This window comes from Ricinus communis, chromosome 4 (genome assembly GCF_019578655.1).
Source record: "Ricinus communis isolate WT05 ecotype wild-type chromosome 4, ASM1957865v1, whole genome shotgun sequence".
Lineage (NCBI taxonomy): Eukaryota > Viridiplantae > Streptophyta > Magnoliopsida > Malpighiales > Euphorbiaceae > Ricinus > Ricinus communis.
In genome coordinates, this window is record NC_063259.1 from 10,272,722 (window position 1) to 10,286,468 (window position 13,747).

Consider the following 13,747-nt stretch of genomic DNA (forward strand, 5'->3'; position numbering starts at 1 on the left):
ACCTACACTACCTCCCATACCTCCTCATATAGCACTCCAGTCACCATCCTCAGCCTCGGTGGAAGAGTCAAGTGTTGTTAGGCAATTACTCGAGCTTCATACTGGGAGGTAGACTTATATAGTTTATGTTTTATCTATATTGTTTGTTCCTTTTTATTATTATGTATAATTTGTTCTTTGTTTTGAAAATACAAACAGTCTCATTCAATCACATGCTAATTCGTCCATAATATCAAAGATTCTTTTGGAAATATTGGATCCTGCTAGCCATTCATAGAAGACCACCAAAGAGTAATATTAGCAGGAGTTTTAGGTATAAAATTTTTTAACTAATACTTGCGTTATTATGATGTTTTGTTAAGTTGCTTTAGTAATAATTGCAGCTTATATTTGTCGAATGATTAGGTGGCCCAAGGAGAATTAGAGGTTGTTTGTAATTATTTTAGTGGTTTTTATTAAATTACTTTAACATGAGATGGACAATTCTATAGGGGTATAAATTCATTCTATAGGGGAGATTCTATTGAACTTTTGTTAGTTTCTTTATTACTAACAATTAATTCTTTTAAGTAACTTTCAACTAATAAGATTTTTTATATCTTTTCTATCTAAAGCACTTTATGTGGTAGCCTCAGCTTGAGTCCCAAATTCTTAGGAGGTGGGAATCGCAAGCAGGTATCTAGTATATTAGTAATTTGTTGAGGTGGAGGAGATACATCAAAAGACCTTTGACTGTTCCATAGATTGTTTAGGATAGTTGGCAACAAGAATGGTCTAAGCCTAAGTTCAAAGCCAAGTATACTACTATATCAAAGAACCGACTGAGCGAGATAGGCGGTCCTAGGTTCGATCCCTCACGCCATACTAGAAGTTTTATATCTATGGTAGAGGTACTAGACCTATAGTGAGAATCATATCTTAAATTGCATTTAATAATATTTATTTAAGTTCATTCATTTAATGTATAATATTTTCTTTTAACAGGCTAGAGAATTAGGTTGAGAACGAGACTATATCAAGCTTTTCGAGGCTACGCACACAAGCAAGAAAAATAAACATTGAATGGATAAGATGTCTAAGGAAGTAGTGTACGTTTATTAACACTAAATATTTAAGATTAATTTTTATAATTTTTAATAATTCAATTATATTAAAGTCTTTTATTACTAATTGTATGATCATTATCGGGCCTTAAATAGGCTAAAGAATTAAGTCGAGAGCCAGACTACATCGAACTTTTTGAGCTATGCACACGAGCAAGAAGAATAAACACTAGATTGACAAGAGATCTAAGGAAGTAGTTATAAGTTTATTAATACTAAATATTTAAGATTAATTTTTATAATTCTTAATAATTTTATTCTATTAAATTTTTGGTTACTAATTGCAGGATCGCTACCAGGTGCTGAAGGAGAAAGCTAGTCAGCCATAAGACGGTTCGATGGAGACGCAGAAGCCGAATCTGACGCAATTGTTATTAAAGGCGTATAGCGGAGTAAAGAAGCACCGAGCGTACGGTATATGTGTCAAAGCCCTAGACTTCTACAATAGTTCCTCCTCCTCCATTGTTGCATCTTCAAATTTAGATGTGCATCATATATAAGATGTATTCGCCATGAGTTATAGCAAGAATTGCAATAGTAGATGGCAGAGCATTAGACAGCAGTGCTAGAGGAGCAACGGGCAGCCATAGAGGGTCGCAATGGAGCAGCAAATGTAGGAGCAAATGCAAAAGTAGAAGGAGGACATGTGATGCCTCATTGCAAAGATGGCACGTTCCGACCAACTTGCACATCCACACTATCCTCCATCTGCATCTAAACTTTATCATCGACCTACTGACTTCATTGTGAATATGTGTAATTCTGTTCCTAAAAGTTCAAATCCTACCCACCAATTAGTGATAAAAGCCTATTGCTAAGATGCTGCTAGGTTTAATGATGGACCTAAATAATCCGTCAATAAGTGATTAATGAGGATCGCAATACTGGTAGAATTTTTTCATAGTGAGTCCGTCACTAAACAACATTACTGATGGTTTTACACCCCAAATATGTCGCTAAACCTCGAGTTTTTAATAACGATTTATTTGTCACAGTCAAAATGGGGAGGCTCAAGTCTCTAATTTTGATTTTGCCTCTCAAATTGAATATAAAACTAATGGATTATGAAGTGTTGTCTTTCTAAGGAAATTGCATAGCATTTTATTAAAGTACGTCTTCCTAAGAATCGCGACTGCACCATCCATAGTGACTACAGAATGAGAGCTTATTAAGGGTGTAATACCCATACTTAAGGAATAATAATAATAATAATAATAATAATAATAATAATAAATAATAACAATAATATAGTGATGATGATAACAAAACTAGAAATTTTACAATTTAATATATGTGATTAGAATAAAGAATTTTTATTTTAAATGGGATGATTTATAAAAGACCATTATTTGAGAATGTTATTATCAAAAGGACTTTTAAGTGCAAAATAAAAATAAAAAGTATCTATTGAACTATGTTTAACTAGTTTGAAGGAAATAATTAATTCAATGATTTATATAAAGAGTGAATTACTTTTTTTTTTAAATATCACATTCTAAAATTTCTCAATTCGAATATATATAATTAAATTCATATTTGGAGGCTATAAAAATACTTTTCTTGAAGAATTTAGCCGGAGAATGATAAAATAACTAATTAGCTAGATGGTATTAATTTAATTAAAAATTAGTTAATAAATTGATTGATTGAACTAATTAGGTGCCATGATTAAGTTGATTAATTATGAAAAGGGGCAAAAATTAAAGTTTGATTTAAAATAGGATTTAAATGAAAAATAACATTATTTGTATTTTTATAACTAATTATATCGGTAAGGGCATTATAGTAATATTATAATTAAAGGCAAGCCTAAATAAATAATTTCATATTCTTAATATAACCCAAAAATCCGAATTAAGGGCTTAATTGGAAGGAAAACAATAAGCTTAAGGGCATAATAGAAAGTTACCGTGGGTAACAAAAAGAAAGAGAAAATGGAGGGATTTAGAAAGAAGGAAACGGGAAGGTTCTGGAAACTAAGGGAAGTTTCTTCTTCTTCACCTTTGTTTTTGCCATCAATGGCAAGATAGAGAGTGGATGCTCACCAACCAGCCTATTTCCTTCTTTTCATTCAATTATATGCACTATCTTTATTCTCTAATTTTCTTTAGCCAAATATTCCGTTTCACTCTCCTATTGTTTTCCTTGCCATCTGATTATTCTTGTTCCACCTAAAATGCACTCATGAGAATGAGTAACTTAGTTGTAGCAAGTCATTGAAATAAATGTTTCAGATTTCAATGTCTCCAGCAAGTTTTAAAATTTTAGCCAACGTGATTTTAGCCATTTTAGTTTCATTCGCAACTAATTCTTTTTAGGCAAAGGAAAATAATGAGTTTGAGGTTGAACCTCGTTATCAATTGCTTCTCCAGCAGTATCAACCGCCATTATTTGTCAAAACCCTCAAGCTAACAGTGCCTCTAAAGTATAATGAATGGTAAAAATATCTTCCTCCCTTATTCTTTCAGTAATTTTTCTTCTTAAAAAGGGGATTGAGTTAGAGTTATAATCAAGCTAAGTTGATGCTAATCTCTTTTTGTCTTTTATGTAAATTAATATGGTTTGGGTGTTCAATAAGGCTAAAAACAAAATAATAATAACAAAATAAAATACATAATCAAATAGTGATTCACATTTATACACTATAAAAAAATAGCAGTTTAGAGATTACCAGATATGATCTATGAGGGGTCGCTAAAGCCAATTAGCGACCAAATGTGGTCTCTAAAATCTTCGTCACTAATGAAAATAATGACCAAAAATTATTTAGTCTCCAGTTGGTCGCTGATGCATTGACGTAAGAGACTACTTGGAGACTAATTAGCTTCCACTTAGCGATCACATAGCATGGTAGCTATATAGAGACTATTCATTTGTGATCCCTAGCTGGTAGCTATTTAGAGACCACTTATTAAATTTGTAACGATCTGGAACTAAATCATATGATGAGATATTGTCCGCTTTGGCCCCTACTAGCTTCACGGTACTATCCCCTTGGTGGATTCAAGAACTTTCCAAGAGATCACTCATCCTGAAATTTTCCCGGACCAAACACGTTTAACTTTGGAGTTTCTATAATTCCACAACCAAACAACATCTCATGTGATTAGTTCCAACTCTTTATATATAAGCTATCAACCATTTCACATGTCGTTTCGATGTACAATTCGATTTATTCATATACCCTCGTACCTTAGAGTGCTGCTATCCTAGAAGTCTGCCAGAAGCCGCTCCTTGTCCAAGCATCCTATTCTTGCCCCGGGGTCCACTTCCTGCCCTCATCGGACCGCTTCTCTAGGCCAAGCTATCACATAATTAACGATATTATTTAATTATTATTTTAATTTGTGTTATTACTTTAAGTGTATTACTATTTTAATTTAAATTTTTATTTATTTATATAGTATTTTTAATTTTCATTATTTATATATATTAATTTAATAATTATATACAATATTTTATATAAATAATTATAAAACTCAAATAATATAAATTAAAAGTTAAATCAATAAACATAAATAAATATACTTAATCAATAACAAAATTTATTAATAAAATAAAAATATAATAAAAATAAATATAATATAACAAATATTATAATTACTTTAAATAATGTGATATATTATCATAATTTAATTTAATTATTCTTATTAAATTATATTATTTACTATATTATTATTATTATTATTATTATTATTAAATTATTAAATTATTATTATTCTCAATTTAGTTAATCTTATTACATTATTATTATTAGAATATAATTCTAAAAATTAAAATAGAGATCACATTGTTGGTCTCTAACTCAGAGACCATACAATTGGTCTCTATGAGGTAGCTAAAAGTTTTATGCTATTGATTAATGTCCAGTTTAGCAACCACAGTCTCCGGTCTCTAATTTGTTGTGGTAAAATGGTCGCTATTTTCTCCACTATTAATTGGCACCCAGATTAGAGATCACACTTTATGGTCTCTAGTGGTGTCGAGTTTAGAGAAAGTGGTTGATATTGTCCTCACTATTTTTTGGCGACAAGTTAATAATGTGTCTAAGTTACTACTCGCAAGTGGACGAACCGTTTCTATAGTAAGGGTAAGTTCACTACGAGGTCAATCTCTTAAGGAACTATGATGCCACTTATTATAAAGACTAATTATCAACACAAAACAATAAAAGTAAATCTAAACACTCTAAACTAGTATTTTTGAGAGAATAATATTCATAAAGTAAAGTAACGAAACAATAAATAAATATACAATGCAAATGCAAATGCTTATAATTTAAAACTATATGCTAAAGATAGTATTTAGTCTAGCCATTTACTTAGTAATCTCCTTGTTTTACTTTAAGCCTAGATCTAATGAATGAGATGGTGCCTTTTTCTTTAGTCACTCAAGCTAATGATGCAACTAAAGTTTCTTATACCAACATAGATTGAAGCAAAGTTGGTGTCTCTAATACATTCAACCTAAATATGTTTATAAAAATTACTATTGCTAAATTAATATGATGGTTAACTAACAATAATAACTGAAACTAATAAAGATATGAAGGTAAAGAAATCATTCATTAAATAAATGAATAACAAAATTCATACAAGGCTAAACTAAACACTTATAAAAACTAGCCTAACATATTTAACTCAATGATCATGGTATTAAATAGAAAGATGTAAAACAATAAAGTAAAAGCTCTTTCTAGATTCAAAACTTCTTCAAGTAGGAAGATGATTAGTAATTACTCTCCACTTCTTGAAAAGCTCATTAGATCTTGAAAAGAGTAATGAAAACTAAACTAAAGTGTTTATGGAAGAATTGTAGAGAAAATAATGGTGGACAAATGTAGAGAGCAGATAGGAGAAAACTCTCCTACTTCCCCTAAAATTAGGTTTGCAGTGATATGTATAGAGAAGAGTCCTCCTCTAAATAAGTCTCCCTAGAGATGTATACCTAATATAAGTCTATCTAATAGATAAGACTATAAGTATCTTTATCTCCACCAAATAATATCCTATAAATAACTCTTAATATAAATTCTAACGATTGTACAAATGACTAAAATGTCCCTTGGGCCCTAAAATCTTTAGCCAGGCCTTGTAAATAGCAGTCTCTACGTCTTAATCTTGGGCCTTAACACGAAATGTCCAATTAAGCTTCTTTTTTAGTATTTAGCTCCATATTTTCCTCTCTTGGCCAATATTACCCTAAAATAGATAATTAAGCTTAAGTGAGGTAAAACACATACTTTCACCATATTATATATAGAAATATATCATTAAAACTCTAAAATATCCTTAAATATCTAAATATAATTTGGACCGATCAGTTAGCGACCACTTTCAGACCACATGTAGTGGTCACTATATGGTCCCAATGTGGTTTCAAATTAGAAAAGATAAATTTGGTCTCTAATTGAAAGCAAAATGGTTACTATGTGGTAGCTAAATAGCGACCACTTTGCTGTAGTAGCTAAAAGCAGTTTCTAAATTGCTGTTTTTTTATTGTGATACTTAGAAAGCAAAAACTAATTTGATGTAAGTAATTTATTAAGTGTATTTGGATGAGTTCTTTGGATTCTTGTTAATTTAGTTAATTTATATATAAATACAGTTTTAAAAATGTTAAAAGTCACTTTCATATAGAATAGTTAATTAGAAATAAATAATCCAACAACTTAAAAAGTTGTATTTAAGAGACAACATAGCTAGTACGATTAAGAATTATTAATGATTAGCCTTTCAATTTAATTGTGATTTTGAGTTTATTCCTATACATGTATCTTATTTTCTTGAAGAAAATGGCAATAAATTTGAAATATATATGCTTGATGAGTAATTATACAGATTTTGGTTATGACTTCGTTATGTTTTCAAGTAACTTTGGTAATTAATTAATTATGTAAGAACATGGTAATAATAATTATGTCAATGGCATGCTATAGCATAGGTGAAAGTGCTTAGGGGTTATCGTATGGAGACTTGAGTTAGGACTTATGGTTGTTAGTTTGAAGATCTCGGATGTGCATTTTGTGTACTATGTATTTTTCTGCACGTTTTGGATCCGTTTCTATAGATGAATTAGTCCGTTTTATAGGAGAAGTGCTGCCGAATTTCTAGTAGAATTAATTAATTAAAATAGATAGATGATAAATAGAATTAGACTAAAATAAAATTAGAACTTAAAAAGTAGAATTAGATTTTAGATATTCACTAATAAACATTGGTTAAGGATTATTAGAAATAAGTTTGAGATTAATATCTAAAGTATGTTTATGCATGAATTTTAAGGTTGTGCGTTCAGTATATTGATTTTGACTGGGTTATTTATTTTATTTGTTACTATTTTTTTCTTGTTATGATATCAGAATTTAAATTAGTAGTAGAAATTTTTACGAATGAATTCAAAATTATATAGTTAATTGATTTCATATTAGAAAAGGATTTTAAGTTTCACAGACATATGGAAGTGGTTCTTTATTTAATTAGTTTTATAAATTTAATTTGTCCAGCTAGAATGTATTTTCTTCAACAGAAAAGTATTCAAATATAGTATAGTAATATACATATTTATTTCAATCATTGTTTGTTTCTCTTTGTTATTTATTTATTATACATATTTATTTCAATCATTGTTTGTTTCTCTTTGTTATTTATTTATTCTCTCACTGAGTTTTACTCACCCCTATTTTTTCCACCAATGTTATGCAGGATGTTTAATACTCAGTTCAGAATCGAATATGTAGCAGTTAGAGCTTGAAGTTGCTAGACTCCACGGTCCGGGAAATTGAAAATAAAAGATTGGATAGTTAAGCTCAATTGGGCAGGGCCATTATAAAGGGAGACAAACTCAGCCCAGATCTCGACTGCGCCCTTAGGAAGCATAACCTCATAAAGCAACAGCTTCAAGGTAGCAGGTTATGAAGGTTTGGTGATTAAAATCACGACCGCTACCCACAGGAGTGCGATTGCAATTTTCATATTGTCTGAAAACTGTTGCAAACCGCCAATGGATAGTTTTGAAGCACTTTATCACCATTTGACACATCAGATAGCCGTTGGGTAGAATTCAAGAATCAGGACCACGAAGCAAGAATCACGATCATGATTTGCACTCTGATAGTGCTTTCAATGCATTGTTTAAAGCAAAAAGAGGGGTTTTTTAGCCATTATAAGAGTAATGTCTCTTTGAGGATTCTAAGGTATATATACAAAAAACAGCAAATGGTTGATCAACAACCTTCTTGATCTAATATTTGTTGAGTTTTAATTTCTCATTTTCTTTCAATTAATTTCTTGTAAATTAAGTAATTTTGGATTATTGTAAGAGCTTTTAATTGCTCTTATGAGTGTTAATGAAAATATTTGGGTTGGGTTTAAGAGTTAGCCTAGTAAAACTCTTGGAAGAGTCGTGTGTTAGCCATAAAACCAAGTTGTAAAATTAACCAAAACACTAAGTTGAGAGAGCTTGGAGAAACTCCATCATATTTGTGAAAGCTAGTAGTCGAATACTCAATTGGAAATTGAGAAATGGACATAGAATTTGTTAATACTTGAACCACTATAAATTTTAGTGTGATCTCTCTTCTTCCCTATCTCTAAATATTTCTTCTAAGATTTTAATTTATCATCTTTTCTACTTTACCAATTCAATCCCTCCCCTGTTCTTGATAAAAATTGTTCAAATCTTAGGTTATAAAAAAATTGAGACTGTAAAAATAAAATTTTACAATCCATTTCCCGTATATATAAAAAGAACCTTTAAACAATCTTCAATTGCCCGAGAATTAATACAATAAGAAAAAATGATTATCAAATTCTTTTTTGAATTTGACAACAGACAATAAGAAAAACTATTCTAAAACATTAAAAAGAAAAAATTGCTTCCATATTAATAAATGTCCCTATTATATAGAAATGAGGAAATCAATAATTTATTATTTATTAATTTTAAATAATTAAATTATATTTTAATTATTTATATCTAAATATAAAGCACCCGTTAATGTCTAAATATAAAGCACTTATAACAAATATTTGTTGCACTCTGCAAATTTAACCCGAAAAGCACAAAATAGCGGCGTTCCTTTTTTTTCTTTTCTTTTCTTAAGGAACTACTTGCCATCATTCAAGAACTACATTATCAAATATATATCTCTAAAATTGGTTATTCAACCCACCAATAGCCTATCTTTTTCTGTCATATGAATTCCAGTTAATCCAAAGTAATAAAGAAAAATGTAAAATGTCTTTGTCATCTCTGGCCCAAATAAATAATTCTGTTAGGAATACTTAGTCTTCTTGTATAGAAAAGGCAATGGAATTGTCTTGAGAAGCACATAGAGAGAAAATCTCTTCTAACGTTCCATTCATGCAATCCGTGTACTTGTCATAAGTCATATACTCTTCCATGATTTCACACTTTCTTGGCTTTGTCTCTGCTATATTTATCTGTGGGAAGCCTTCTAATTCTATCGGCGGGTAAGGAAGTTGATAATGCATGTTTGAGTAGCTTGGGATCTGCATATCCTGCACTTACACATAGATTCTGATCATCATTAAGTTTGTTATTATCATACAAACAGTGGGTTCCAGAACGTCTCATATACATGATAAATTTAAGCTAACATCCTGTAAGGGGAGAAGAAAAAAGAAAAGAAAAGAAAAGAAAAGAAAAGAGGGAACTGAAAACAAAAAGTGATAGAAGAAAATGTGTCATTGGAAAATGTGATAATTGAGAGATATAGCAGACCCGGTGAAGAAAATCAGGAAGAAAGATGTTTGAACTTTGAATGATGTTTTGAGTCAGTCAAAAGAAGTTAAAGAAGATAAGTGAGGAAAGCTAATTTGAGTTGGACTAAGAGATTTTTGGATGGGAAAGCTTTAGAAAAAGCTTAGAGAGTTTGTTGCCTTCCCAACTTTTGTCACTTTAAGATCAAAAAGAGAACACAAAGGATTTGTTTAATGGGCCATTTCCAACCCATTAGATGAATTCCATACAATGTTTGGGAGCAAAGTTATGGTATGGGGTGTAAAACTAATAGAGTTTTCTTTCCTTTTCTTTTTTTTTCAAATCTATCTTTTCAAAATGATGATGTGTGAACATGAAGCTTCAGAGATAAAGCAAAAACATTGCTGGAAATGTAATGTTCGAAAAGGAGATAATCACGTATGAACAACTATAAAAGATAACATGCAGAGCGATGATAATCATTTTATGAATCTTAGCATGGCCCATACAAGTGTGTTTTCACCTTATAGCATGTTATTACGTCACGTTTTACTCTTAATTTCACATATTTTTTTACCTAGAAAATAGTTCATAAACTATAAAATGCATACACATGAAATTTACTTATTATATACTTTTCAATTAGATTCATTTTATTCACAAATTTTGATTTATTTTATTCAATTTATTCAATTTAATTTTAATTATAATTTAATTATTTCATTAATAAAAAGTTACTAAGTCATTAACTATTTTTTTTTCATTAATTATTCATACCGTATCAATTTTTTATTTATAAAATAACAATTTAATAATTAAAATAAATTAAATTAAAATTTTGTGTACAAAATAAAACTAAATATAAAATTATGTAACTATTATTAAATAATATGTCACGAGATCTATTAAACTAGGCAAGAAATTTCCTGATCTCATTAGCCAAATGCTAATTAAATTGGGTTGCCATGCAATATTAGAAGGATTTCTTTTGAGATGAAATAATAATGAAGAAAATTATTGCAACACATTTACTGACATGGAGAGAGAGAGGGTATACCTGAAGTAGATTTGAGAAGTCCATTCCAAGAGAATACATATTGACGGAGCTGTTGGCTTCATCTGAGGCAAATGGAGCTTGTGAATCATCAGGTATTGGGGTTTCAATTGGTGTTCCTTGGGTGACATCTGAAGAAGATGTTTCAGATGGAAATTTAGAGTAATCATTATTCAAATGTTCGTCTTCAGTTTGTTCTCTTCCTTTAAAAGTTTCACTCCCACTTATATCTTCTGCGAAGAATTGTTCATCGGAAACACAAGTATCATCCTTGTCTATTATTTTCCCATTTTTCTCTTCCTTTGTTTTGGGATTAACTTGAATGGTTTTCTTGAAAACCCTACAAAGTGCATAGGAATCCTATAACAGTGAAAAAATTGGTTAGATTTTATGAAACAGTAAAATACAAAGATTTATAAAAGCAAACTCGGAAAGGAGAAAAAGAAACAGGAACATGACAATTAAAGATACAAGTACACCTAAAGTCTTGAATCAAAGACTCTTTCATCATATCATGCTGATAAGGTATTCTTTATTAAAGAGAAAGATTATAGTGACAAAAGGAAGATCTAAAAACAATAACGATCCACGCATAAAATCATCAACAATGATTATACTTGATGAGATCTGCTTCTTTCTTTCTGTCTCCTTAATGCATTTAACATAAAGAAGCATAGACCCTTGATGCTTTTCTTCTCTTAGACTACAAAAAATTCAAGTCTTTGAACTGCCACAGGTTCCCCTATGCTTATCCAAATGCATTTCAAAGATCCTTCCCGACCTATATACAAATTTAGGATGCTCACATGATTGTGCAACCTATTGACCTCATTGTCATCACAAGTGCACACATGGATCAAAACCCTAATGCATCTCACATACATATATAGCTTTCTTCTTCTTCTTTTTTTCTTTCTTTAATTTGTACTGACATATTTAATTTGTGGTTGGAGGCTCTACGTTGTTATATATGAATACATATTGATTATGTTTCTAGATGGGTATTTTGTATTTCAATGTAAATAACATATGTGGCATATAGCCTATGGTTCCTGAATTCGAAACCCATCCAACTTTTTTGGCAGAAGAAAAAGACTAAAGAGGAAAGAATGCTTATGGAAATTATTTATTTACCTTTAAACTCGAAGATGCAGCGCCACATAAAGAGTAGATCAAGCGATACTCATGCATAACCCAATTGGTTCTAATGCCATGAGGAGCTCTACCTCTATAGTATACCAATGTCTTCTTCATCCCTACAGGCTGTCTTTGAGAGTGCACTGGTCTATCCTTCCCTGTAGCTTTCCAGTATCCAGCCCTTGTTGCCCTATTAGTTCTTGATCCATTTGGGTACTTCTTGTCCCTTGGACTGTAAAAATACCACTCCAAATCCTTACTTGGCAAAAATGACTTATCTGTTACAGGAATTAACATTCATATTAGCCAATTTATAAATTTATGAACTTATTTTTGGTGATAAATCAAGATTTTATCATCCCATTATAGTTCGATGAGAATTATATTGTTCTCAGCAAGGCTGTTCCGTGTAAAGCAAAATATAATCAAAATGTCCAGTTCAAACAATAATATTATATACATGTACCTGGTAAGTCCCAAGGCTCGCATTTGTAGAGGTCAACTTCTGGGATGATTTCAAGTTCAATCGATCTGCCATTGATTTTTCGATCAAGGTAGTAAGCAACAAGCTCTTCATCTGTCGGATGGAACCTAAATCCGGGCGGGAGACTCATAGGAGCCATTGAATTGAAGATACAAGAGAGAGACAGAGAGAGACAAATTTTTGGAATCAGGAAAACTAGAGCATGTTAGGCTTGTACGACAATGATCTAATATAGACCACTGCTAGTCTGTTACGGTGAGAATAACAAAACATTGGCCCTTATAGTTGGGAGATTATTACAATCCATGCCATTGACATTTCTGCTTAATGAATACACTTGGAAGAGGAATATGCAAAAAGAAAGTGGTAGAAATGGTAATTAATTGCAAGGCGAATAGGATATAAAATAAATTAAGAAGCTTTAGCTTTTGGAGATTCTAAGTGTAAGCTAACGTGTGAAAACCAACAGAGTAGGATAAGAAGCTTCTCTGCTTTTGTCTGCTCCCAAACTAACAAAAATCACAGCCCTTCTCAAAAGGCTGTGTAGGCCACTCAACCACCCATACTCTACTACACGCAGTACTAGGCCCTCTCTCTCTCTCTCTCTCTCTCTCTCTCTCTCTCTCTCTCTCTATTATTATAATGCCTCCTCTCTATTGTAAATTTTTTGGCTTAATACATATTTAAATTGACATTTCTTATTATTTAAATACTTAAATCAGTTTATTTAATATGTAGGATCGTATGATCATACTTAGTTATTTCAACTTAAACTTATGCCATTTAAACATTTAAAACACTTAAATATTCAAATGGGTTCAGATATCACACGCATTTGCTAATTTTAATTTAATATCTAATAACTTATTGAATTTTTAATGAGTTCAATATATGGTTTGCTCTTGCATTAGATCATATATGAAATTACATGATTTATTTTTTATATAAAATATCATTATATGGTGGCTTTTATTTTTTATTTATTTATACTTTGTGTATTTCATATTTATTGTTTTTGATATTTTCTTGTACGGTATCTAGTTATCTTTTTTAAGAGTTTTTATCTCTTTTTCAAGCATAATCGTACCTCCCTCTTTTATGTCATATTCTATTTTCTTCATAATAATTTTACTCCTCCTTTCAATTCTCTCTCTATCCTCTGTTTAACGAATTTATTTTTCACCTTCAATTCTTGCTTCAGCTAATATAAATTAGTGGGATAATTAAATGGTGAAGAGAAAATCT

General features: G+C 30.6%; 1 protein-coding gene across 2 annotated transcripts; it reads right to left on the reverse strand.

The window, feature by feature from the left end:
- Positions 1-9,112: 9,112 nt before the first annotated feature.
- Positions 9,113-12,819, reverse strand: LOC8289557 (NAC domain-containing protein 86). 2 transcript variants are annotated; one of them, XM_002527534.4, is made up of 4 exons: positions 12,485-12,803; positions 12,016-12,296; positions 10,885-11,241; positions 9,113-9,625 (listed from the first exon to the last, which is right to left on the reverse strand). In XM_002527534.4, exons 1-4 carry the CDS (start codon positions 12,639-12,641, stop codon positions 9,389-9,391), a joined length of 1,032 nt encoding a protein of 343 aa, XP_002527580.1. In that variant the 5' UTR covers positions 12,642-12,803; the 3' UTR covers positions 9,113-9,388. The 2 variants fall into 2 exon arrangements, with proteins under 2 accessions (XP_002527580.1, XP_048228589.1); XM_048372632.1 differs by having other exon boundaries at positions 9,365-9,644; positions 12,485-12,819.
- Between the last annotated feature and the right edge of the window lie 928 nt (positions 12,820-13,747).

Excerpts from the sequence above, each read along its gene's own strand:
- LOC8289557 (XM_002527534.4), bottom strand. The coding sequence starts at position 12,641 with ATGGCTCCTATGAGTCTCCCGCCCGGATTTAGGTTCCATCCGACAGAT. Across the intron at positions 12,297-12,484 it reads CGAGCCTTGGGACTTACCAG|ATAAGTCATTTTTGCCAAGT; the intron begins GTACATGTATAT and ends TTCCTGTAACAG. Across the intron at positions 11,242-12,015 it reads CTGCATCTTCGAGTTTAAAG|GATTCCTATGCACTTTGTAG; the intron begins GTAAATAAATAA and ends TCACTGTTATAG.